We start from the raw sequence: 24,477 nt of genomic DNA on the forward strand, positions 1-24,477 counted from the left end.
TGATGTAGAATTGAATTTGTAGAGTTGAGAAATAAGGTGATTTGGAAACATTTTAATAATGGCTTTCTCTGGCTGGTGGAATTGTGAGTGGTCATTTTCAAAGTTGCCACCATGAGAGTATATTATTTTTAGAATCAGAACAAAAAGATACATATATAATTCCTATGCTACATGGTGTGGAATTAAATGAGAACGACAGGAGGGAGCTGAGGTTACAGAAATGTACAAGACAGAAATGTCCCTGCCCTCATGAAACCAATAATCTGGTGGGGAAGGCAGAGCAATCACAAGGAAATAGGAGTGAATCAGAAAAATGTCAGAGGGCAAATGCTCTGGAGGAAAGAAAACAGGAGCTGAGATACAATGTAGAAGGGGATGAGCTATTTTGCAGAGTATATCTGGGAAGGCTTCTTTGAGGTTGTGACATTAGAGCAAAAAGTTAAAGGGCAAGCAGGAGCCAGCTATGGAAAATTTAAGGGAGAATCATCTGAGCTAATCTCCTACACTCTTTTATGGTGATATTTGATGTAGACACATTGAGCTTCTGTCAGATTCCTGTGTCCCTAGTTCCACAGAACAGTGCCAAACCAAAGATCAGATTATGAGCAACACAAGAGGTGGGTGCTCTGTTGCTGAGGAGCCAATACCATACGAAAAACTATACTCTAAGGTAGGGAGGGAGATGTCTTAGTCCATTTGGGCTGCTATAACAAAACACCTTAGACTGAGTAACTTATACACAGCACAAATTTATTGCTCACAGTTCTTGGGGCTGGAAAACCCAAGATCAAGGCACCAGCAGATTCAGTGTCTGGTGAGGGCTGTCTTCGGATGGCTCTGTTTTCATCGTCTGATCATCCCTTAAAGTCCCACCTCTTAGTACTATCACATTGTTAATCAGGTTTCAACATATGAATTTTCTAAGGGACATAAATATTCAGATCAAAGCAGGGGGCTAGGTGGAAAGTCCCATCCCTCACTAGAACCAGGGAAGTGGGTAAGGAATTGCTTCATGGTAACCTTGCATAATAGAAAAGAAAGTGGAAAAGGGTCTTGTGGCAGCTCCTCACAGGACTATCCATCTTTTGACATTCCTGGGAGGATCATCAGGCACTCCGCCAAGACTGGACTCAGACTGTGGTTGAACGTTGCCTCTGTGGCCAGTGTGAAATCTTTCCCTTGCACTCCTTGTGCCTCATACATGCCAACCACACTTTTGCCCCAGGGCCTTTGCACTTGTCATTTCCTTTTACAAGAACACTCTTCTCCCAGTTATCTACACAGCTATCACCCTTATTCCTTTAAATGCTGCTTGAGTATTACTTCTCAGTGAGTCCTTCCCCGACCAACTGGTTTAAAACTGCAATCCAGAGGCAGAGCAAGACGTCCAAATAGAAAACTCTGCTGATCATCCTCCCTGCAGGAACACCGAATTGAACAACTTTCCACACAAAAAAAGTACTTTCATAATAACTGAAAATCAGGTGAGCAATCACAGTTCCTGGTTTGATAAGAACCAAAAATCAGGTGAGTAATTACTGTTCCTAGTTTTAACTTGATATCACTGAAAGAGGCACTGAAGAGGGTAGGAAAGACAGTCTTGGGTCACCAATACCACTTATCCCCCATTCCCTGGCAGTGGCCAGTAGTCTGGCATGGAGAAAGAATCTCTGAACCTGGTGGAGAGAGAGTTCAGTGATTGTGAGATTTTACAGTGAAACTCAGTGCTGCTTTGTCAAGTGGAAAGCAACACCAGGCACAGCTCAGCTGGCACCTATGTAAGGAACATTTAGACCAGTCCTAGCCAGAGGGGAATAACCCATCCCAACAGTTACAACCTGATTTCTGGCAAGCCCCACCACTCTGGGCTAACATGCTCTGGGGTTCTAAATAAACTTGAAAGGCAGTCTAGGTCACAAGGACTTCAATTCCTCGGTAAGGCCTCGTGCTGAACTAGGCCCAGAATCAGTGGACTTGGAGTGCACGTGACCTAGTGAGATGCCAGTTGATGTGGCCAAAGGAGTGCTTATGTCACCCCTCCACTAATCCCAGGGAGCACAGCTTGCAGCTCCAGGAGGAGAGGGAAGACTAAAGAGAACTTTGTCTTGAAACTGGTGTACCAGCTCAGCCACAGCAAATTAAAGTACCAAGCAGAGTCCTGAAGCCCCTATGGGCTATAGCTCCTGGACAACATTTCTAGACCCACCCTGGACTAGAAGGGAACCCACTGCCCTGAAGGGAAGGACCCAGTCCTGGCAGAATTCAACAGCTTCTGACTAAATAGCTCTTGGTCCTTGAATAAAACATTAACAACATCCAGGCAACAGTCACCACAGACCTTTGGCAAAACACAGTACCATGCTGGCTTCAGGTGTGACCCAGAACATCCCCAGCTGTGGTGACTATGAGGAGGGACTACTTTTGCTTGAGAAAAGGAGAGGGAAGTGTAAAGGGAACTTTGTTTTGCAGCTTATGTACCAACTCAGCCACAATGGAGTAGAGCACCAAGGAGGTTCATGAGATTACCAATTTCAGGCCTTAGCTCTTGGGCAGCATTTCTGGACCTGCCCTGAGCCAGAGGGGAGCCCACTGCCCCCAAGGGAGAGTCCCAGGCCCGGCAGTATTCAACACCAGATGATTAAACAGCCCTTGGGCCTTGAAGGAACATCAGTGGTAGCCAGACAGTACTTTTCACGGGCCTTGGGTGGTGGTAGCCATTGGGAAGGCATGACCTCTGCTTGGGGAAAGAGGAGGCAAGAGTAGGAAGGACTTTGTCTTGTGGCTTGGGTGCCAGCTCATCCACAGTAGAATAGAGCACCAGGTAGATTCCTAAAGTTTCTGAGTCCAGACCCTGGCTCCCTGATGGCATCTCTAGACCCACCTGGGACTGTGGGGACTTGCTGCCCTGAAGGGAAGGATACAAGCCTTGCTGGCTTCACTACCTGCTGATTGTAGAGTCCTAGGGCCTTGAGCAAACATAGGCAGTAGACAGACAGTGGTTATCTCAGGCCTTGAGTGAGGCACCAGTGCCATGCTGGCTTCAGGTGTGATCCAGTGCAGTCCCAGTGGTGGTGGCCACAGGGGTGCTTATGTCATCTCTCCCCCAGTTCCAGGCAGCCCAACACGGATATATATATATATGTGTATATATGTGTATATACACATATGTATATATACACATATGTATATATATGTGTATATATATACATATGTATATATGCGTATATATATACATATGTATATATATGCGTATATATATACATATGTATATATATGCGTATATATATACATATGTATATATATGTGTATATATATACATATGTATATATATATATACACACACACACACACACATATGCATACACATACACATACACACACACACACATACACACAGAGAGAGAGAGAGAGAAAGAAAGAGACTTCATATCTTTGGGAGAAATTAAGGAACTAAAACAAGAGTCTCTGCCTGGTTATCCAGGGAATTCTTTGGGATCTTACCCAAGACCACCAAGGTGGTACCTTCACAAGTCTGAAAGAGCCACAGTGTTACTGGGCTTGAGGTGCCCCCTGATGCAGATATGGCTGCAGTAACCAAATACTTAGATCATAACACTCAAATCCCTTTGAATACCTGGAAAGCCTTCCCAAGAAGGATGGGTACAAACAAGCCCAGACTGCAAAGACTAGAATAAATACTTAATTCTTCAATGCCCAGACACTGACTAACATCCATAAGTATCAAGACCTTCCAGGAAAACATGACTTCACCAAGTGAACTAAATAAGGCACCAGGGATCAATCCCAGAGAGACAGAGATATGTGACTTTTCAGATTGAGAATTGAAAATAACTGTTTTGAGGAAACTCAAAGAAATTTAAGATAACACAGAGAAGAAATTCAGAATCCTACCAGATAGACTTTAAGAGATTGAAATAATTTAAAAGAATCAAACAGAAAATCTGGAGCTGAAAAATGCAACCGGCATACTGGAGAATGCATCATTGCTCTTTAATAGCACAACTGATGAAGCAGAAGAAAGAAATAGTGAGCCTGAGGATAGGCTATTTGAAAACACACAGTCAGAGCAGACAAAAGAAAAAATAAAAAAGAATTAAGCCTGCCTACAAGATCTAGAAAATAGCCTCAAAAGGGTAAATCTAAGAGTTATCCAACCCTTAAAGAAGAGGTAAAGAAAGGGATGGGGTAGAAAGTTTGTTCAAAGGGAAACTAACAGAACCTCCCAACCCTAAAGAAAGGTATCAACATTCAAGTACAAGAAGGTTATAGAACATTAAGCAGATGTACCCAAAGAAGACCACCTCAAGACAGCTAACAGTCAAACTCGCAAAGGTCGAGGATAAAGAAAGGATCCTTACTGTTTTCCATAACAGTTGAACTGGTTTACAATCCCACCAACAGTGTAAAAGTGTTCCTATTTCTCCACATCCTCTCCAACACCTGTTGTTTCCTGACTTTTTAACGACTGCCATTCTAACTGGTGTGAGATGGTATCTCATTGTGGTTTTGATTTGCATTTCTCTGATGACCAGTGATGACGAGCATTTTTTCATGTGTCCGTTGGCTGTATGAATGTCTTCTTTTGAGAAATGTCTGCTCATATCCCTTGCCCACTTTTTGATGGGGTTGTTTGTTTTCTTCTTGTAAATTTGTTTGAGTTCTTTGTAGGTTCTGGATATTAGCCCTTTGTCAGATGAGTAGATTGCAAAACTTTTCTCCCATTCTGTAGGTTGCCTGTTCACTCTGATGGTAGTTTCTTTTGCTGTGCAGAAGCTCTTCAGTTTAATTAGATCCCATTTGTCAATTTTGGCTTTTGTTGCCGTTGCTTTTGGTGTTTTAGACATGAAGTCCTTGCCCATGCCTATGTCCTGAATGGTATTGCCTAGGTTTTCTTCTAGGGTTTTTATGGTTTAGGTCTAACATTTAAGTCTCTAATCCATCTTGAATTAGTTTTCGTATAAGGAGTAAGGAAAGGATCCAGTTTCAGCTTTCTACTTATGGCTAGCCAATTTTCCCAGCACCATTTATTAAATAGGGAATCCTTTCCCCATTTTTTGTTTTTGTCAGGTTTGTCAAAGATCAGATGGCTGTAGATGTGTGGTATTATTTCTGAGGACTCTGTTCTGTTCCATTGGTCTATATCTCTGTTTTGGTACCAGTACCATGCTGTTTTGGTTACTGTAGCCTTGTAGTAGAGTTTGAAGTCAGGTAGTGTGATGCCTCCAGCTTTGTTCTTTTGACTTAGGATTGTCTTGGCAATGCAGGCTCTTTTTTGGTTCCATATGAACTTTAAAGCAGTTTTTTCCAATTCTGTGAAGAAACTCATTGGTAGCTTGATGGGGATGGCATTGAATCTATAAATTACCTTGGGCAGTATGGCCATTTTCACAATATTGATTCTTCCTATCCATGAGCATGGTATGTTCTTCCAGTCGCTTGTGTCCTCTTTTATTTCACTGAGCAGTGGTTTTAGTTTGTATTTTTAATCATGCTTATATTTTCTCATGTTCATTCACCATTTTCCTTTTATTTTCTGTGCATTAACTGTGTGGTCTTATTTTTCTGTTGCAATCTTAGTGTTTTTTAATTGATTCTTGTATGTTCTTCGCACATTATATAGCACATATTTATGCTTTGGTTTGCCTCTTATTGGTGCTTATATGTTTGACATGCAGAATTTTACTATTGTAATGTAGATAAATCTATTGCTTTGTTTTTCCTTTGTGATTCTTTCCATTTCTTTTAAACACAGAAAGCCTCATCCATCCATCCACCTATCCATCCAGGTATCAGAAAGATAATTGACACATCTTGTTTCTTAGTTTTCTTGTGGCTTTAGACTTAGAGGAAACAGGAAATCCAGAGGCCCACAGGTGTGGCAGCCCATCTAGCGAGGTGGGGTTTATAAGCCTTCCATAGCTCCTTGGCCTTTGCCATAGCTGCTTCCTTTCCCTGTAATGTGCACCTGCTTCTCTACCTGGCAACATCCATTTGGAGTTGAGATCTGGTAGAAACCTGTGCTGACACTCCCCTTTCATCTAGAAATGGTCTTGTCATGTTTTACCTCCACTCAACAAGCCACTACATGCTCCTATTAGAGCATCTTCATTTATTTCCTTCTTTTTTTTTCAGTAGACATCTAATGACTGTCTACCTTGTTGCCTGGACTCAATCACTGTCCCCACTTTATGATACTTGTAATTCAGAGGGGAGAGCAAAAGTCACACAGTTACTCATTCAATCTACTTAAGTGCATGTATTCACTTACCTATTGGACACAACAAGATAAAAGTACAGATTAAGATGTGCTGTGTTGTTAGGAGCACTTATGACAAGGAAGGGGATCTTACTTAAAACAAGGAAGGGGATCTTACTTAAAGTGATGTAGTAAGATTTGGACAAGAAACAAGAGGCAAACCTATTAGAAATGCCCCACTACAAAAATGCATTATTACTTACAGATTATATGATTAGCTGCTTAGAAAGCTAAAGATGATTAACTAAGAACTGTGTTTAGCAAGGCAGATGGAATCAAGCCAATTTTACAAAATTCAGCACCTTTCCTACAAATCAACAATAACCAGTTAGGAAATAAGATGGGAAAAAATCAATTTTTGGATATCACAATTGCAACTTCCCCTTTGAAGAAGTGACAATTAAACTGAGACCTAAAGGGAAAGAGTCAGTCATGTGACGTGAGTTTGAGGCTTGATGTCCACTGGCCAGAAAGGAGGCCAGTGTGGCTGGGACATGGTAAGCAAGGGTGGGGGTAGTAGGAGGAGATGGTTTGGAGAGGGGCCCTAGAGAACTTTTCGAGGGGTTGACCCTCTTTCTGATAATAATGTAATGCACTGGAGTTTTAAGCAAGAGAATGACATGATCAGTTTTATACTTTGTAAAGATCACTGTGATATTGTGTGGGGAATGCACTATAAGGAGCAAGGATGGAAATAAGGAGACCAGCTAAAAGTGTTTTACCAGCAATACTTGTGACAGATGATCATGGGAGCTTTGGGGATGGAGAGCAATAAAGGGATTCCAGATGGATTTTGGAGGCACAGCTAACAAAATGTGGGCATTAATTGGATATTTAGAGTCGAGGAAAAGGATGTAGTTAAGAATGATCCCAGTTGTACTAGTTTGCTAGGGCCACCTAAGAAAGTACCACAAACTAGGTGGCTGCATTAGTCAGTTTAAGCTGCCACATCCAGGTACCACAGACTAGGTGATGTAAACAACAGGCGCCCATTTTTCTCACAGTTCTAAAAGTGGCTAAAAGTCTACAGTCAAGGTGCCTGCAAATTTGGTTCTTGGTGAGGGCTCTCTTCCTGGCTTGCAGATGGCTGCCTTCTTGCTATGTCCTCATATGGCCTTCCCTCTGTGCAGACAGAGAGAGAGAGAGACCTCTTAAAAGAACACAAGCTAACTTGTTGGGTATAGTGGGAAGACAAGATGAGGAGACAGTACATGCAGACAAGTGCCTTGAACACAGCCAGAGAAATGTGGCACTTACTGGAGAGGGATGTGAGAGTCAAGGACTGGTTTTTTGTAAAGACAGAAAATATAGCAAGCTTCCATGGTGATGGGACTGGTCAAGTAGAAAGGGGGGTTCACTGATGCTGGAGGGAGGGGCAAGTGGCATGGGATGGGATCTAGAACACAAATGAAGACATCAGTCTTAGAAAGGAGAAGGGATACTTCTGCCATTTTAGCTTGAGGAAAGCCGAGTTCAGTCAGAGGAAGGCACAGGAAGGATTAGTGATGGGAGGATGAGGGAATTTCTATTCCATATCTTGTAACATCTAAATTGAGTATTGACAAAGAAAGCAGGAGAGAAATGGAACGACATGGGGAGTTTGAGGAAAGGGCAAATCACCATTCTGAGAACCGGATTGGAAAGACACCAAACATGGAAGTCCTGAGCAGTGAGATGTGCCTTGGTGAGGCAGAAGATCATGAGCCTATAGCGGTACACAATCTGCCGATGTGTGTGATTTTCTCTGGAAGCACAGAGATGCATAAGTGCAGACACACAGAGGGCACAGTTGAGTTCATCCAAGAGTGGGAATTTGTCAGTCAATTGTGACAGAGGCAAAAAAGGGAAATAAGATGATTATATGATGGATGATGGCCCTGGGGTGTTTGAGGAGAATAGAGAAGGAAGATTCATCGGAAAGTTGACCAAGGGCTGGACTGAAACCTTGAGAATAGAATTCTGTATGGCTTAAGGCCTGACCTAGAATAGGTAGTCAGGAAATGTTAACCAAAATGGTCACAAGGGAGGGCCCTGGAGAGCTGCAATACTGTGACTAAGCACCAGGGGGCAAGAGATGACAATAAATGAGTTTGACCGCACCCTACCTAGGACTTGGGGGCTGTGTGTCCTGAGCTCCACTGGCCTAGCTGACTGCTCCTAGGGCTTTGGGGTGCATGATGGTGCCTACCTGAGCTGAAGCCTACTGTATCTACCACCAAATTGGGTGGCGGTGGGGTGTGTGGAGCAAGGACAGATGCAACCATGAATCTGAGACACAGATAAAGGAACTTCCTTTGTTTGCACCCATCCTGTGCTCTTGTCCATGTCTGGGCGCTGGGCAATGCCCCAGCCCTGAGCAACCCTGGGAAGCTGACTCTTGAGTGTTATGGGGGCACCCTGAGATATGGCACCAAGAATGCCAATCTATGTGCTGGCCCTGAAGAGCCATCAAACATCTTTCCCAAGGCTGGTACCATAGGTTATAGTCTTAGGGGCTGGCCCTAATCTAGAAGGCTCCCAGAGCTAAGGGCCCTGAGCCTGGAAAAGGTGTCTGTGCCTAAGGAGGGGCATGTGAAGGCTCTGGTGGAGAGAACCCATTGACCACTAGATCTAATGTGCCTCCTATAAGCCCAGACCATGCTGAGCCTGGGAACAGAAGAGAATGGAAACTGGACAGTCATCTGTTCATCTATTTACTTTCTCATTAATTCACACTTCCATGCTCCCTTCCCTGTGTTAGTGGAAGAAACAGACAACTATGTCTAAGGTGATAGATGGAAGAAAGGGAGGATTCAGGCAGAGTGTGCGTATTAGCTTGGGTGACTCAGAGGATGGAGGTGCCTATCCAAGAGAGGAAGCAGTGCAGGAGTTAAAGGAGGGGAACAGTGTGCTGATAAAGACCAGAAGAGAAGACCCAATTGGCCCGAGAAGAGAGACGGGGAGGTGAATGCAATAAGGGTGGAGATGCACTCTGTGGTATGGCCATCTTCCAGGAGCCCATGTTGTATCTTCATCAGAGCTGAGAAGGAGGACATAGGGCTCAGAATGGCAGGGACACAGGCTGACATTTGCTCTCTCATTCATTGGTTCCTTGATCCAGGAGGACCTCTGGATTCTAGCCTCACTCTCAACCAAGTGTCTTATCTTTGTCCCTATGTTCCAGTGAGTCAGCAGAGACAGGGAGCGGTAAAGTGATTTGCCCAGGGTTTCACAGCAGGTGGGTAGCAGGTAGAAGCCTAAACAGTCAATGCCTTGCCTCCATTGGCACCACATCCCACATAGAAACTGGTGGGCACTGCCTACTGACAAGTGAGGGGAACAATAAAAGAGCAGCACTGAACTCAGTTCAAGACCCCCTTCTTGAGTCTTCTGCTGTCCCATTACCCCTTTTGCAGGCAGTCCCAGGTTGCCTTTCCTAGCAGATGGCATGTCCAAGATTCGGGGTGTAAATGGCCTCAAGAGCATGGCTCTTACCTAGAGCCCTGAGCCTCTTTCTCTGCTGAAGTCTGCCCCACTCCTAGTCAGCCAAATTTCCAGCCTCTCTCCCACCTACCTTCCCCACAGGGTAGAACTGGAAATAGATTGTACAAACACTTGAGTGCACTATTCTAAATACTGCAATTTGTCTGTCCTGTCTGCCGACCTTTGCCTCTCTGTAATTGACATGTTTTGATTCTGCAGGGTTGTGGGTTTTGTTTCACCAACAAGGTGATCAGGTGGTTAATTACCCTTTGACCTTTGGGGTCAGGGCCTCCATCTGGGCAGGAAACATCCATGGCTCCAGGAGTTTTGGGCCTCTTGGCATTTAATTGTCACCGTCAATTCCCCCTACAGTTCCCCACAGCCCCCATCTCCCTGCAGTGGTCCTGACTTCCGTGTGCCACAAAGGGATTTGCAGAGGCTAATTGGAGCCACCACCAGGGATGCTCACCAACTTGTGTGCAGTGCTTTGCACTTCATGACTTACACCCTGCTGTCTCATCTACAAAGTCCCCTTGTGCCCCAGACCCATAGGAAAGTTGCAGTCCCAGGGCCAGAACTGCACCCCCACTGCAGGGCATGCCAGCAGGTCTGACAGACCCTCATTGAGGAGCTCCTCCCTGAGGAAGAGCTGCAAGGTTTCTGGTTAATGTTCAGAAGCTTAAGAAGGGCTCTACCTAAATAGAAAATGAGCCCTGGAGGAAGGCTTTCCTGGGGCCCGGGAGCTGTGAACATTCATAGAGGGAAGGCTTACCTGCAAGGTACTGTGTTATGGGGGCATCCAAGATCTGTCCCAATCTCTGCCCACTGTAGCTCAGTCTAGAAGGGCAATGGCATGTGTGCTCCAAGTGAGGTACAGGCGGGGGTAGGGGCACATGGAGCAGGGCTCCTTCCCAGCAAGGCTGTGCATGGAGGTGGGCAAAGGTTGAAAATACAGAGCTGGGAGGCAAGGGCATAAGAGCATACAGAATAGTGACAAATGTATGAGGGCAGAAAGGCCCAGGGCTTCTATGAAACCCAAGGGCTCGAGGGACTGGGTGCAGAGTGCATGACTGGAAGAGAGAAATGCAGCTGCAGAGGAAGAGGGAGGCCAGGCCAGGTGGAGAACCTGGATTCTATTTGATAGGCAATGGAGAAGCACTCAGTGCTGTTTTCCCTACCAATTAAAACAAACCAAACAAAAAAATTCCAATTATTTAATATCCCCTAGGGAATATTTAATTTGGTCCTAGCTGTAAGCCAGTCTTCATTAAGGTTGATGTAGCCCATTTTTAGAGATGCAGGTGAAGTTTACTGCAGTCTCTACTGAGGCTAGAGACACATTCCAAGGCCTTGATGGACCGGCTCCCTCCTTTCACCTCATAGGCAGTTTGGCCTGAAGCTGCAGTTCCCAGTTCCCATGTCTGCCCGGCCCACTTCCTGTCACAGTAGCCCTTCTTCTCCAACCTTTCCTTCCCAGTGATTTTGGCAGAGAAGAACAAAACTCATACCCAAGAACATTCTATAGCTGCCTTCTTTTTCATTGTCTTCAAAATATGCTTCAAAACACACTGAAGACACCACAGTGGGCATCAGCCCATGCTGTGGTGTGTGCTGCAAACATGAACTGGGGCTGGTAGTTTTAATAACACTCTTCCTTCTCTATTAGAAAATGGGCTTGGGAACAGGAACAGTTATGAATGTTTTATGTGTTTAGAAAACATGAATATTCAGCTTTAAGGTTGTGTATGCAATGTTCTATTATGTACATACAAACTGAGCGCTGCTCAGCGAGGATTGCTGTACTGCCCGCCTGGGAATGAACTGATGTGGAGGTCGCAGTGGCTGTTTCTGGAAGCTCTGCCATGTGTGGTGGCTGGCCCACCTCTGTCATGTTCTTCCAGCTTCCCCTACCGTACCAACCCACATGCAAATGCAACTCTTACACTTTTCCAGACAGGTGAAGCCAATCTGGCTTCATGCTGGAGGGGTAAAGAAATCCAAACTGAACCACCATCAAGCTATTTGGGCATGAAAGGGGACCAGCACTTCCCGCTTTCAATCTTTGGGTTGCTGGTGGCTGTGTTGAGGGTTGGAGAAAGGCCTGGGCTTGGGCCTCCCTTTCTGGCATGACACTGGATCTGCAGGTGCTGTCGGCAGTTCCTCTGGAAGGAAAGGAAGAAGAGAGGAGGGATGGGTTCCTGCTGCAGGATCCCTGTACCAACAAACTCGCAGTGCTTTGGACCCTCTGGGCCTCTACCTACCCCATCAAAGGGGAAGCTTGTGTGGGATGGGCAGCTAGAGCAAGGGAGAAGTTCACAGCATCCCAGCAGAGGGCAGGAACCTCTGGGAACAGGCAGCCCTTTTGGCCCAAGTCAAGTTCCCAGCCATCTAGTAGTGTGTGGGCCACTGTGCTCAGGGCATGAGGCAGAATGCCACTGGCACTCTGGGGCCACCCAGGAAGGAGGCTGCCACCAAGGAGAGCCCATCAGCCAAGGCTAGTGGTGCTGGAGGTGGGGTCCTGCACTCAAGGACTGCTGCATCTTCATATTTGCCCTCCCAACTTCTCACCCGATGTCTGCCTGGCCTTGGGCTGCTAGTGAGACAGCTCATAACCCACTGTTATCTCCCTCACCCCAAGAAGAGCCTGATGGTAAAGATGCGGTGCATTGTGTGCATGCAGTGTGTGAGGCTAGAAGGCCAAGGGACAGAAAATGTTTGTCCTGAGTAGTTTCAGGTGAAGCGTCCATTTGACGATTTCCCTTGTAAAACTTTGTGGTATGAGTTCCAGAGTCCCCCAGAGCCTCATGGGGCAGCCTAGCACAGACGATGGGGACAGCCATACTGCCTCCTAGTGCGAGCTGTGACCCTGAAAGCTTGGTCTGTGACAGGTCTTCTTGACCCAAGTTGTTCCCAGACTTCCCTCCTACCCTGGGCAAGGCTGGTACAAGCCCCGCTGCTTAGTTTTCACACCGCTATCCTTTTGCCTCGTCTGACTCTCCCAAAGCCCTGGACTGAGGGTTGACGGCTTTCTCCCTGGCCCTCTGCAGCTGGGGGAATTACGGCTTGTGCCTGGGACAATGAGCAAAAAGATAAGCACCAACTGACTCTAGGCAGAGCTACTGATCTGCCAAGGGAGCCAAGGCTAACGTGTCCAGGCCAGCAGCAAGCTGGAACGGGCCTGCCAGCAGCACCACAGATACCTTGAAGCAGGCATTCGACCCTGGAACTGCATAAGAGGTCTCAGAGAATTCACTCACCGCAGTCTGACTTTAGTAATTCACAAAACAACTGGGCAATCTTGCACAGGAGCGCTCATTCTGGGCTTTTGGCCCCTGTAACCCCTTCTTACCCTCAATCCTAAGATGAGTTGTCCTTGGAGCTACTCCTGGGAGGATTCCTGGGTAAAAGCAGACCAAGGCAGCCACCAAACCCTCAGGTACCCTGGCTGCAGGGCCGAGCTAAGAGCTAAGCAGTCGACTGGTAGGTGACCACAGACTCCCCCAGTTCAGATAAACCCTAGCCCAGGCACACTCTAAACACTGAATTCAAACAGTAACCCCAGCCTAATGTCTCCAGCCTAGCCAATTTCACAGTGCCTCTCCCTAAGGCTCTTTCAGCTCTACCATTCCATTCATGTGTCCTCATCTGCTGTTAAGAGCTAGATTGGAAAGGCATTATCTCCTCCAAACTCCTTTTCATTCAGATAGAGAAAGTGAGGCCCAGAGAACTTAGGTGACTCTCCTAAGGTAAAACTGGGCCTGTAATGGTAGGAACTACTAATGCTGCACAGTAAACCCCTGAGCCTCCCCTGTGATCAGAATGCTAGCAGGCTGGCTGAGTAGCTGGAAGGGCTTCACATATCACTACCACCGTCCCTTCCCCTGCTCTGGTTCTAGGCCTCTACTGTGCATGCCAGCAGTCAGTGCCCTCTCACTCCTCTGACAGGTGTGGCTTGGTTTTCCACATGTGTGGCCCTGTACACTCTGGCAGGAGGGGAGGAGGTGGCAGGTGTGGCTGCTTCCGCCTCTGAGCTGGATTTGGCCTGTCAAGAGAGTTCCTGCCAACAGCCAGGAATGCCAGACACTTTCAACACTGCCTGTCCAAAGTCACAGAGGGTATAAAGAATGCCCCCAAACTCTGCTTGTCTCTACTGGGTGCCAGTTAACAGGCTCTTAGGAATGCTCTGCATCTGATGATTATGAGAAGAGGTACACCTCTGCGTGTCAAGTGGGTGACTTTTGACAACCAACTGAGCCATCAGCTGCCCCTTCCCAGTGTCTGCAAAGGACACACCTGAGAACAGCCTGTGTGTCTTCATCAGCTCAGGATGCCCTAACAACATACCACTGACTGGGTAGCTTCAGCAACAAACATGCATTTCTCAGTTCTGAAGGCTGAAAAACCCAACATCAAGGCTTTGGCAAGGTATGCTTTGTCCTGGAGCCTCTTCCCTTGGCTTGTAGGCAGCCACAATCTCGCTGTGTGTTCACATGACCTCTTGTGTGTGTGTGCGTACGTATGTGTGTGCATGCGCCCATGTGCACGTAAAGGGGCTTGGTGGGCACAGAAAGTTTCCTGTTGTTTCCTCTTTTAAGGGTACTAATCCCGTCATGATAGTCTCACCCTAGTGACTTCGTCTAACCTTAATCACCCCTGTCAAAGGCATCATCTTCAAACACTCTGACACTGGGTAGTTACAGCTTCAATATATGAATTTGGGGTGGGGCACAAACATTGTCTATAAAACCATGATAGAGATCACACTTCCTAAGGAATCTCTGGCTCCTCCCGCGATGTGAGGCCTAATGTGCCTCCTTTATTTTAACTTGCCACTAGAGACTGCAGTCTCCTTTGCTTTCTCCAATCAATGGTTCGTTACCTTAAGAAAGGCACACAATGACCTCTGGTTTGGCTATCCGAACCTCTCTGCACCATGCAGACAACTGCGAAGATGTCCTTCTTGGTGCCTGACTTGTAACCAAAATCATTTTCCCTCTAGGGAGTACCTGTATCCATTAAAAAGTCTACTGATGGGAGAGAAAGAACCCATATGTAAGTGGTAGGGGTACACTGTCCTTTAGTGTTCAGGCTTACTTCTGAAGTAATATGTGAGGCACAAACACCATCCACCCTGAGAAGGTAGCCCCTAGGCAAACTGTTTCAGAGTTGAGTGGGCCTATGGCTGCCCTTGGTGTCAATGAAGGAGCCAGCATGCCTGAGCTACACAAAGAAAAGCTACACAGTGCGCCTGGGCACACGGCCATGTGGGAAGGCAGCAGTCGCTGGCCTCTGCAAATGTGGCACGGAGCTGAGGTGTGAACAAGAGACTGAGCAGGGTCCGCAAAAGGGGCCTAACTGTAGGGAACGAGCCCTTCACCAGGGACCTTGGCACAGTCGGGTTCCAAACGTCACACATCAATTCACAAAGTTGCAGTGAACAAGAATGTTTATTAAACAAGGAAGCCATAATTATTTTATCTCTTAAGTGCCTCCATTGAGCTGATTTCAGGTTCCTTTAGTTGGAGTCCCATTCTCTCTGGGTTTCTCCAACAAGAATATGGAGGGGAGGCAGGGCTTAATCATCAGGGTCAAGACCTCAGAATTATTGTGGCTAAGACAAAACACCCTCTAGATTTACTACATTGAAAAGCACTCTGGCATTTTTTTCTTTTTTCTTTTTTTTTGTGTTGAAAACTTTGATCAGACTCTTGGCCGGCCACCTTCCTGTGGTAGAACATGGATATACAAAGCTGGGCAGGACAGATGAGACATCAGATACAGCTGTGGCTGGCTGCTGTCACACCCTAAAATATTACAGATCACAGGCTGCCTCTGCAGCATAACTTCCAAGAAACAGGCTGTGCTTCACAAACAATTACAAACATAACCTATCAGGAAATGAGTAAGTCTCTACCTACTAACTTTATGCACCTTGAAGGTCCCCTGGTCATGCAGACCTTATTGGCCTGCCCCTTCCCCCCATTTCCCCTCATGAGTCACACTGCTCCGCAGGCATCAAGTATCTCGTTTGGTCTGGATGGTATGCAGCAGGGCCTTGGAAAGCCTATGGACCAGGAGGCCCCTCGACTCCTACCTCAGAAACTTGCACCTGCCAAGAAAAAGTGAAACAAGGTGGAATGTTTTGCTAGAGTTTGTGGGCCCATTTTTTGGTGGTGGGTGGAACCCTTTAGTTCGAATACGCAAGCTGCTGAGAAATACCTCTTTGGAATATGAGCCTGCAAGGTGATGGTAGACAGGGGAGCTACAAAAGATGAGGTTCCTCTCCTCTTCTCTCTCCCAGCAGCATCTTGGCTTAAAGAGCAGCGGAAGCAGACTCAGGCTTTCTCAAAGTTGCCTTAAGGCTCCTGGGTCTGTGTCTGGCCCTCCCTTGTCCAGCTTCTCTGCCAGCCATGGCCGGCCAAGGCCATGAGCCTTGGATCTTGGGCTCAGTCATTTCTATGCTTACTCTGATTTGCAGCTACTTGGCCCACTTTAACAAAGTGACAGGAGAGGTACCAACCCACACTGGGGTGTGGAAGAGGGAGAAGGAATAGATACAAAGATGGTGTTCAAACTATGGGCTGAGGAAGTCTTTCCTGGTTAAGGAGGAAGGATTCCTTGGGTTATATTGCAAGGTGATGCAAGATTTCAGTAAGTGGAATCCAAGGGGGCAGAGAAGACACAGGGAGCAAAAGGAGCAGGGCTGGGCTCTGGACAAACAGCTGGAGGCGTCTGGGGACCTGCAGGCAGAAAGGTCCCAGAAGGCAGTAGGGATAAGCCAGGACAGGGCAGTGAGGGCTGGGAAGCTAAGAAGAGGAGCTCGGGCTTCATCCTGAGGATAGCAGGGAGCCCCTGAGGATTTGTGGGCAGGGAAGTTCCGATAGGGTCCTGCCCTTGGCTTGTTCCACTGCTTTCTCCCAGCTGAGCAACCTTGCAGAATCTGACTTTTCCCACTTCCCTGGGCAACGTGCTCAGCCTTGTGCTGGCTTGGTCTCTCAGGACCCCCTGTAGGTGGGAAAGTGCCTCAAAAATAGGCGTAAAAAAGGTTCTCAACAAAGTCTGGCTTGGTAACGGAACCGTAGGGACCTATTGCCCACTCTGATCTCTCCATGTGAGCAGTCCCTCTAAGTGACCAAGTTTCTAGCAGTATACTGGTGGCACAGCTGGTCAAGGTGTATATGTGAAAATAATCACACATTTGCTTGCCTAAAATATTTAAACTCCTTTCTGCCTCAGCTTACTGTTTGTTCTGGTTGTTTTGGTTTGGTTTTGTATTTGAAGAAAAAAAAAGGTTAGGCTATAATAAGATTTTTAAAGCTAGAGTGAAAACACTTTTTGAAAGTTCCATTCATTCGTGAAATTGTGTGTGTGTGTGGTCCCCACAGGGCCTGCGGGGAGCAAAACCTGCTATGTAACTGCCATCTGGACCAGCTTCCATCCTGGAAACACGGCCACTGCAGATGGTCCACAAGGTAGGCCTGCCCTTCCAAATACGGGGTACTCCGTAGATGGATACCAAGCACATTCAACAGAGGGGCCCTAAGTTTATTTTTAGTACAAGGAAACATACCTACACTAGGTCCTAGATTTTGTAGCAGAACTAAAGATCCATAAGTCTAGAAGGAGGCTTGGGATCAGACAATAAGCTCAGATTAAAAACACGGCATGCCTCACTTTGCCCATGTAACATAGTTTTGACAGAAGTTTCAGTCAGATTGCATCTAAGATCCACTAGGCCAACTCACTTTTTTGAGGAACGCTGTAGAGAATATTTTTATTCAGCAATGAGTAAACGTTAGTCATGTGACTAACTGCCCTCAAATGTACTGAGCTTTGGAGTCTGGCTCTCACACACAGCACGCACCTGGGGTATATGCCTTATGTGGAAAGGGCCCAGAATCCCTCTTGACCTGCACTGGAGGGAAAAGGAGGAGGCTGTTGCATACCTGATGGTAGGGGGGTTGTCTGTGCAAGATGCCCTGCTCATCGCAAGTCCAAGTATTCACTTGGACAACAGCAGGACGGAGTGGATCAGACAGCTGTTGCCAAAGCTGGATGTAATCCTCTGGGGTCTCCAGGGTGCTTATGGTTGAGTCTGAAGTTATGGGAGGCTGAGGAATGCTGGAAGAAGAAATTGTCTTAGAGTTTGAGGTATCTATCCATGGCAGCTGGTTCATGGGGGGCCCTTGATACGCCTCAGGATAAAAACTGTAAGAGAAGAAAGCTGTTGCAGTGACGTGGATCTGGACATGATAACCCATGAGACACTCATGTGGTCATCAGTAGGTGCTTCAGGCACATTTGGTTTTGGTGGCCACACCATAGGATTCACTTGTTTGTATTCTCACTTTGGCCTAAGATTCAACTTGTCAAAGTAAAGTGAATGTAGATATTGACAGAAATTACAATCCTTTGTCTCAACTGGTTTTATTTACGTTACTTGGACAGTCTTGGTCCTGCTACAACTATGCTCTCTGTGGTCTTGGAAAGTCATTTCACCTACTTTGAAAGCACTCAGGGAGCTAATGGCTGAGAGGAGACTGTAAGGCAGATTTCCAAACTCCAAATCCAGTGCTCCCTCCACAACCCTAAGCCTGAAAGTCTTGTGATCAATATAGATTTTTGAACCCCATCCCAGACTCTGAATCTCTACTTTCCAAATCCTCCTCAGGTGGATTCTGATGATCAGGTCGGGTGGGCAATATGGCCCTAAAGCAGTCTACATGTCAAAGTCACTCATTCTAAAGCAAGGCCCAGAAGGAAGACCAGAGAGCTTTGGAAAGCCTAGCATTCATTCAAAACTATTTAGTGGGCCCCAACTATATGCTAAGCAATCCTTTCATTGCTGAGCAGAACCTTCTCTTTCTAGCATTTGGAACTGAAGACCTTATTACTGGGCAGAAATGTGTTTGTGTCCTTATATTGCCACTCAGGACTCAGCCTTCATGTATTCTTGGCTGATCTTAGCAATCTAGCAATTGTTTCACACTCACTTCCCTCCTACTGTTCATAAATGACGGGGAGATACCTACACTTGGCCTACTGCAATCACCAGATTCCAGGAAAGTTAGGGAATGAAACTGGAAGCCCAGAAGTTATTCAGCTGTGGGCACAAAAGACTTGTCCATAGACACCCTGCGCAAGAGATTAGGCTTGGGGAATCCAACCAAGTGATTTCAAGGTTTGTGGGCTAATTCCCTAGCACTGAGGCTTCCTTATCTAGTACTTTCTTCACTGGTACCCCTTTGTTCCATCAATGGATGCTCAGCCATGCACCACACATGCAGAAGGATGATGGCAGTGGCCACAGAGAAGGTAAGTTGAGAGCAAGTTGTTATTGGTAAGAGGGATGCTGGTGCCACATGGACAGGTCATCTGTCTGTGGTCTCAGGCATGGGATCCAGCCATGAGGGAGAAGCAATAATCATAGCCACTACCACCATTCCATGCATGTCTTACCTTTGACTCTCATCTTCCTGTTGCCCCCAGTTTTCATCTTGATAGAAGCCAGAGGACTGTTGTTCAGCTACTATCTGGATAGGAACAATGGGTTGGGTCTGTAAAAGTCTAACAGGGTTATTGCAAAGGGGCACAGATACGCCACTTGGGTTTTGCAGGCATATCTGCACCCTCTGATTCCCCACGATGACATTATGCTTCAGTGGCTGCTCTTGCAACTGCTGACTCTGCTGCTTCTCCTTTGGCTCTTTCTGCAGCATCTGCCCCTGCCACTTCTTCCGCTCCTGCAGCTTCTTCTTCTCCTGCATCTTCTTCTCCTGCATCTTCTTCTGCTTCTGCACCTTCCTTTGCTCCCTCAGCTGTTGCAGCTGTTTTCGTAGCTGCCGCTGCTGCTCCTTCAGGTGTTGTTCTTGCTGCGTCAGTTGCTGCTGCATCAAAAGGCAACAGATAAAAGCACTCTGGTGTCTGCAAGAGCCCCCCAGAAATTTATTTAACATCCCCATTCAATTCTCACAAAGCAAAAGGCAGCAACAGTTGAGCCTCTCTGCACATAGTGATCTGTGTGACTGTCTACTTGTTAGACTGGATACTAGTTGCACCTATGTACCTGGCAGTGAGAGTCTGCTAATCCAGCACATATGTATATGTAGGTACACATGGTCTAGTGTTTGCATTCAGGTCTAGGTAGCCCAGGATATTTTACTATCTTGGGCAAATAAATTGCAGCCAACTGGGTAGTCACTACCCCCTAAGGAGAACCAAGTGAGTCAAAGTCCTAAAGAAAACAAAATCCCCTTTCAGATACACAGTTAAAACAGCCTTTGCATACCTGGTTGAAGGCAACACAAGGCTCCTGAAGTTCCCCAGTGTTTTTGAGACACTTGGATAAAGATAAACCACAGAAACACTTGACCTCCTTGGGATGTGAGAGAGGCCACTTCACTTGCCCAGTGTGTTGTTTCTTGGGCACTGCCTCTGAAGATTGGAGATCAGGACTGACAATGTGGCATAATGTGCTTGGCTGCTTCTGTAAGGGCACAGTACCACAAAGGTCTTATTCACAGTCCACATCTTTCCGTAGGGCATAAGACAAGCTGGGCATGGAGCAGGACTGCCCATAGGCAGGCCTACAGGAAGCCTTGGCTATATATAAGCCACATCAACCATTGCCAAGGCCTGGCTGGGCCAGTCTCAGCTCTTGTAGTCAGGAGAAAAAGGGCAAAACTCTAAGTCCCTGCTGGAGATCACATTAGATATCCCATATCACCCTGCAGGCAGCAGCTGTCACTACTGGCAGGTACTATTGACTAACTCCTTAAGGCTTGCCAAGGTCCCTCTCTCCTCTTCCTTCTGCTACTTATATAGAACTGCTCTCTGACCTGAAACCTAGCATCCTCACTGACCTGAAGCTGATCCATCATCAATTCCAATGCATTCTGTTGGTTTTGGATGGCATCATGGAGCAACTGAGTCCTCTCTTCTAGCTGCTCCTTCAACTCCTTCATCAGTTCCAGTTCCCGGCTAATGATGTTGTAGGCAACTGGTGATGATGGCTGTGGGGAGAATTACTTATGGTTCATGTATAGTGACACTGGTTTCTCCAAGTCTTACCATCCTGTTTCACTTCAAAATTTCTGAAAGACTGAAAATGCAAATGGTAGCTCTCAAATTCAGATTTCATTCATTACTAGAAAGTTTGAAAAAAATGGTTAATTTAGGAATTCTAGATAAGAAATGGACCACGAAGATCATTTAGCCTGATTCTTTTCCCAAAAAGAAAGAAGTGGAATTGACCCAGAGACATGAAGCAACCTGCCCAAAGTCCTTAGTGGAAGAGTCATGGGCCAGTGCCAAAGTATTCTGCTCCTGGGTCAAATCACAAATGACAGTCCACCAATAGGGCCCCTGTTAGCAATGCAATAATGAAAACCATCAACTGGCACTTCCTTTGTTCCAGGCACTCTTCTAAACATTGCATGAAAACTCATAGGGTCTGATCTTCACAGAGCCCTGAAAAGCAGGTACTATTATTGTTCTCATTAACAATTATAGTACTTAGATGAACTCTCCTCTAGGTTCTGGAAATCTAATTTTAACTTGGACAACAGCTTCACATCTGGAAAGAAGCAAATGTGCAGGTTTATAAAAGTAGAGAGTGTGTTATGGGGCAAATGATGCTCCAAATTGGCTGGAATAGAAGGAGTAAGGCAGGTCACATGTAGAGGAGAAGCCAGAGTTTTGTACAGGTTCAGGCAGTCAAGGAACTTGGATTTTATTCATCAGTCACCTGGTACTGCTGCTAGAAGATGTGTTCTACAATCCAGATCTTATCTGGGATGTAACATGCTCAGATCTCCGTTGTAAAACATGCCTTCTGGCAGCTGTGCAGAAGATGAAGTGGTGGGAGAAAAGAAGCGTGGAGCTCGGGACAAGTCAATTAGAAGGCTGTGGGAGTAATTCAAGGTAGAGATAATAGGGGCATGGAACAATCCAGAGGTAGACGATATAAAAAGGAAGAGACATATTTGAGAGAAATTAAGAAAATAACAAATGCTGGTGAGGATGTGGAGAAAGAAGAACACTCATACACTGTTGGTAGGAATGTAAATTAGTACAGCCACTATGGAAAACACTATGGAGGTTCCTCATAGAACTAAAAATGCAACTACCATATGATCCAGCAAATCCCACCGCTGAATATACACCAAAAGAAAGGAAATCAGTAGATCAAAAAGGTAACTGCACCCCCATATTCGTTGCAGTACTATTCACAATAGCCAACATTTGGAATTAACCCAAGTATTCATCAACAGACAAATGGCTAAAAAAATATGTTATATATACACAATGGAATATTATTCAGCCATAAAAAGAATAAATTCACGTCACTTGCAGCAACATGGATGGAACTGGAGGACATTATGTTAAGTGAAATAAGCCAGGTACAGAAAGACAAATATCACATGTTCTCACTCATATGTGAAAGTTAAAAATGTTGATCTCATGGAGGTGCAGAGTAAAATGGTGGTTACCAGAGGCTAGGAAGGAAAGGTGGGAGAGGTGGATGAAGAGAAGTTGATTATTGGGTACAAAAATACAGTTAAACATTAGGAACAAGTTCTAGTACTCAAGTAGGAAATTTAGAGTTAAAACAATTTATTGTATATTTTAAAATAGCTAGAAGAATTGTAATGCTCCCAACACAAAGAAAAAACAAATATTTGAAGTGATGGGTATCCTGATTACCCTGACTTGATCATTACACATTGTATACATGTATCCAAATACGTGCATGTATCCAAAACTATGTACAACATAATATATAGAGTGTATATATACTATATATAGTATATATATAATATGAAAACCATCAATTGGCACTATACTATGTATACTATATATAGTATATGTATATATATACACATATACACACATATAGTATATGTAATATATACAACTATAATATATCAAAAATAAACAAAATTCTAAGAAAGAGATTAACATCCACAATATCTTAAAGTAAAATAAAGTTTAAAAAACAATAATAAAAAGAAGCTGAGCTGGGTGTGGTGGCTCGCATCTGTAATTCCAGCTACTCAGGAGGCTGACGTGGGAGAGCTGCCTGAGGCTTGAGATCAGCCTGGGCAACAAAGCAAAAACCATATCTCTTTTAAAAAAAAAGGTGGATGGGATTTCTCAACTGATTGGCTGAGAGGCTGAGAGGGACAGAAAAGAGATGAGATTCTTGGAAAATATCGTTCAAGGCTGAAGACGGGCCTGGGAACAATTGCTATTTGCCCGGAACTGTGCTGAATACCATGCATATAAACAAGGTCAGAGAGCCACAGTCCTGATCAACAAAGAATTTACAATATTAATGATAAGAAAAAGGTACATATACTTGCAACTTCTAGAAACCAAAAATAGACTTATACTGTGGTTCATCAGTACCCTTTATGAGTAATGTAAGTACATAGATGAGTTGATAGAAAGAGAGAGAACACCCTACAAGTTGTTGTTTTCATCATTTGGAATAAAAATTATATATGTAACAAAAAAAGAGAATTTTAGACTAATATCCCTGATGAACATCGATGCAAAAATCCTCAATAAAATACTGGCAAACCGGAGTCAGCAGCACATCAAAAAGATTATCCACCATGATCAAGTGGGCTTCATCCCTGGGATGCAAGGCTGGTTCAATATTCGCAAATCAATCAACGTAATCCAGCATATAAACAGAACCAAAGACAAGAACCACATGATTATCTCAATAGATGCAGAAAAGGCTTTTGACAAAATTCAACAGCCCTTCATGCTAAAAACGCTCAATAAATTCGGTATTGATGGAACGTACTGCAAAATAATAAGAGCTATTTATGACAAACCCACAGCTAATATCATACTGAATGGGCAAAAACTGGAAAAATTCCCTTTGAAAACTGGCACAAGACAGGGATGCCCTCTCTCACCAGTCCTATTCAACATAGTGTTGGAAGTTCTGGCTAGGGCAATCAGGCAAGAGAAAGAAATAAAGTCTATTCAGTTAGGAAAAGAAGAAGTCAAATTGTCCCTGTTTGCAGATGACATGATTGTATATTTAGAAAACCCCATCGTCTCAGCCCAAAATCTCCTTAAGCTGATAAGCAACTTCAGCAAAGTCTCAGGATACAAAATTAATGTGCAAAAATCACAAGCATTCTTATACACCGGTAACAGACAAACAGAGAGCCAAATCAGGAATGAACTTCCATTCACAATTGCTTCAAAGAGAATAAAATATCTAGGAATCCAACTTACAAGGGATGTAAAGGACCTCTTCAAGGAGAATTACAAACCACTGCTCAGTGAAATAAAAGAGGACACCAACAAATGGAAGAACATACCATGCTCATGGATAGGAAGAATCAATATCGTGAAAATGGCCATACTGCCCAAGGTTATTTATAGATTCAATGCCATCCCCATCAAGCTACCAATGAGTTTCCTCACAGAATTGGAAAAAACTGCTTTAAAGTTCATATGGAACCAAAAAAGACCCTGCATTGCCAAGACAATCCTAAGTCAAAAGGACAAAGCTGGAGGCGTCACGCTACCTGACTTCAAACTATACTGCAAGGCTACAGTAACCAAAACAGCATGGTACTGGTACCAAAACAGAGATATAGACCAATGGAACAGAACAGAGTCCTCAAAAATAATACCACACATCTACAGCCATCTGATCTTTGTCAAACCTGAGAGAAACAAGAAATGGGGAAAGGATTCCCTATTTAATA

The 24,477-nt window shown here is 45.1% G+C and overlaps 1 protein-coding gene across 1 annotated transcript in view; it reads right to left on the reverse strand.

Annotated features, from left to right (window-relative positions):
- Window positions 1-15,803: 15,803 nt before the first annotated feature.
- PASD1 (PAS domain containing repressor 1) overlaps window positions 15,804-24,477 on the reverse strand; it is a 72,723-nt gene continuing 64,049 nt past the window's right edge. The window contains exons 11-15 of the mRNA XM_023202275.1: window positions 20,602-20,751; window positions 20,028-20,225; window positions 19,199-19,626; window positions 17,686-17,947; window positions 15,804-15,848 (exon numbers count right to left, since the gene is read on the reverse strand). Coding sequence (XP_023058043.1) covers window positions 15,804-15,848; window positions 17,686-17,947; window positions 19,199-19,626; window positions 20,028-20,225; window positions 20,602-20,751 — 1,083 coding nt within the window. The remainder of the gene's footprint in view (window positions 15,849-17,685; window positions 17,948-19,198; window positions 19,627-20,027; window positions 20,226-20,601; window positions 20,752-24,477) is intronic.

Source organism: Piliocolobus tephrosceles, chromosome 12 (genome assembly GCF_002776525.5).
Source record: "Piliocolobus tephrosceles isolate RC106 chromosome 12, ASM277652v3, whole genome shotgun sequence".
Taxonomy (NCBI): domain Eukaryota; kingdom Metazoa; phylum Chordata; class Mammalia; order Primates; family Cercopithecidae; genus Piliocolobus; species Piliocolobus tephrosceles.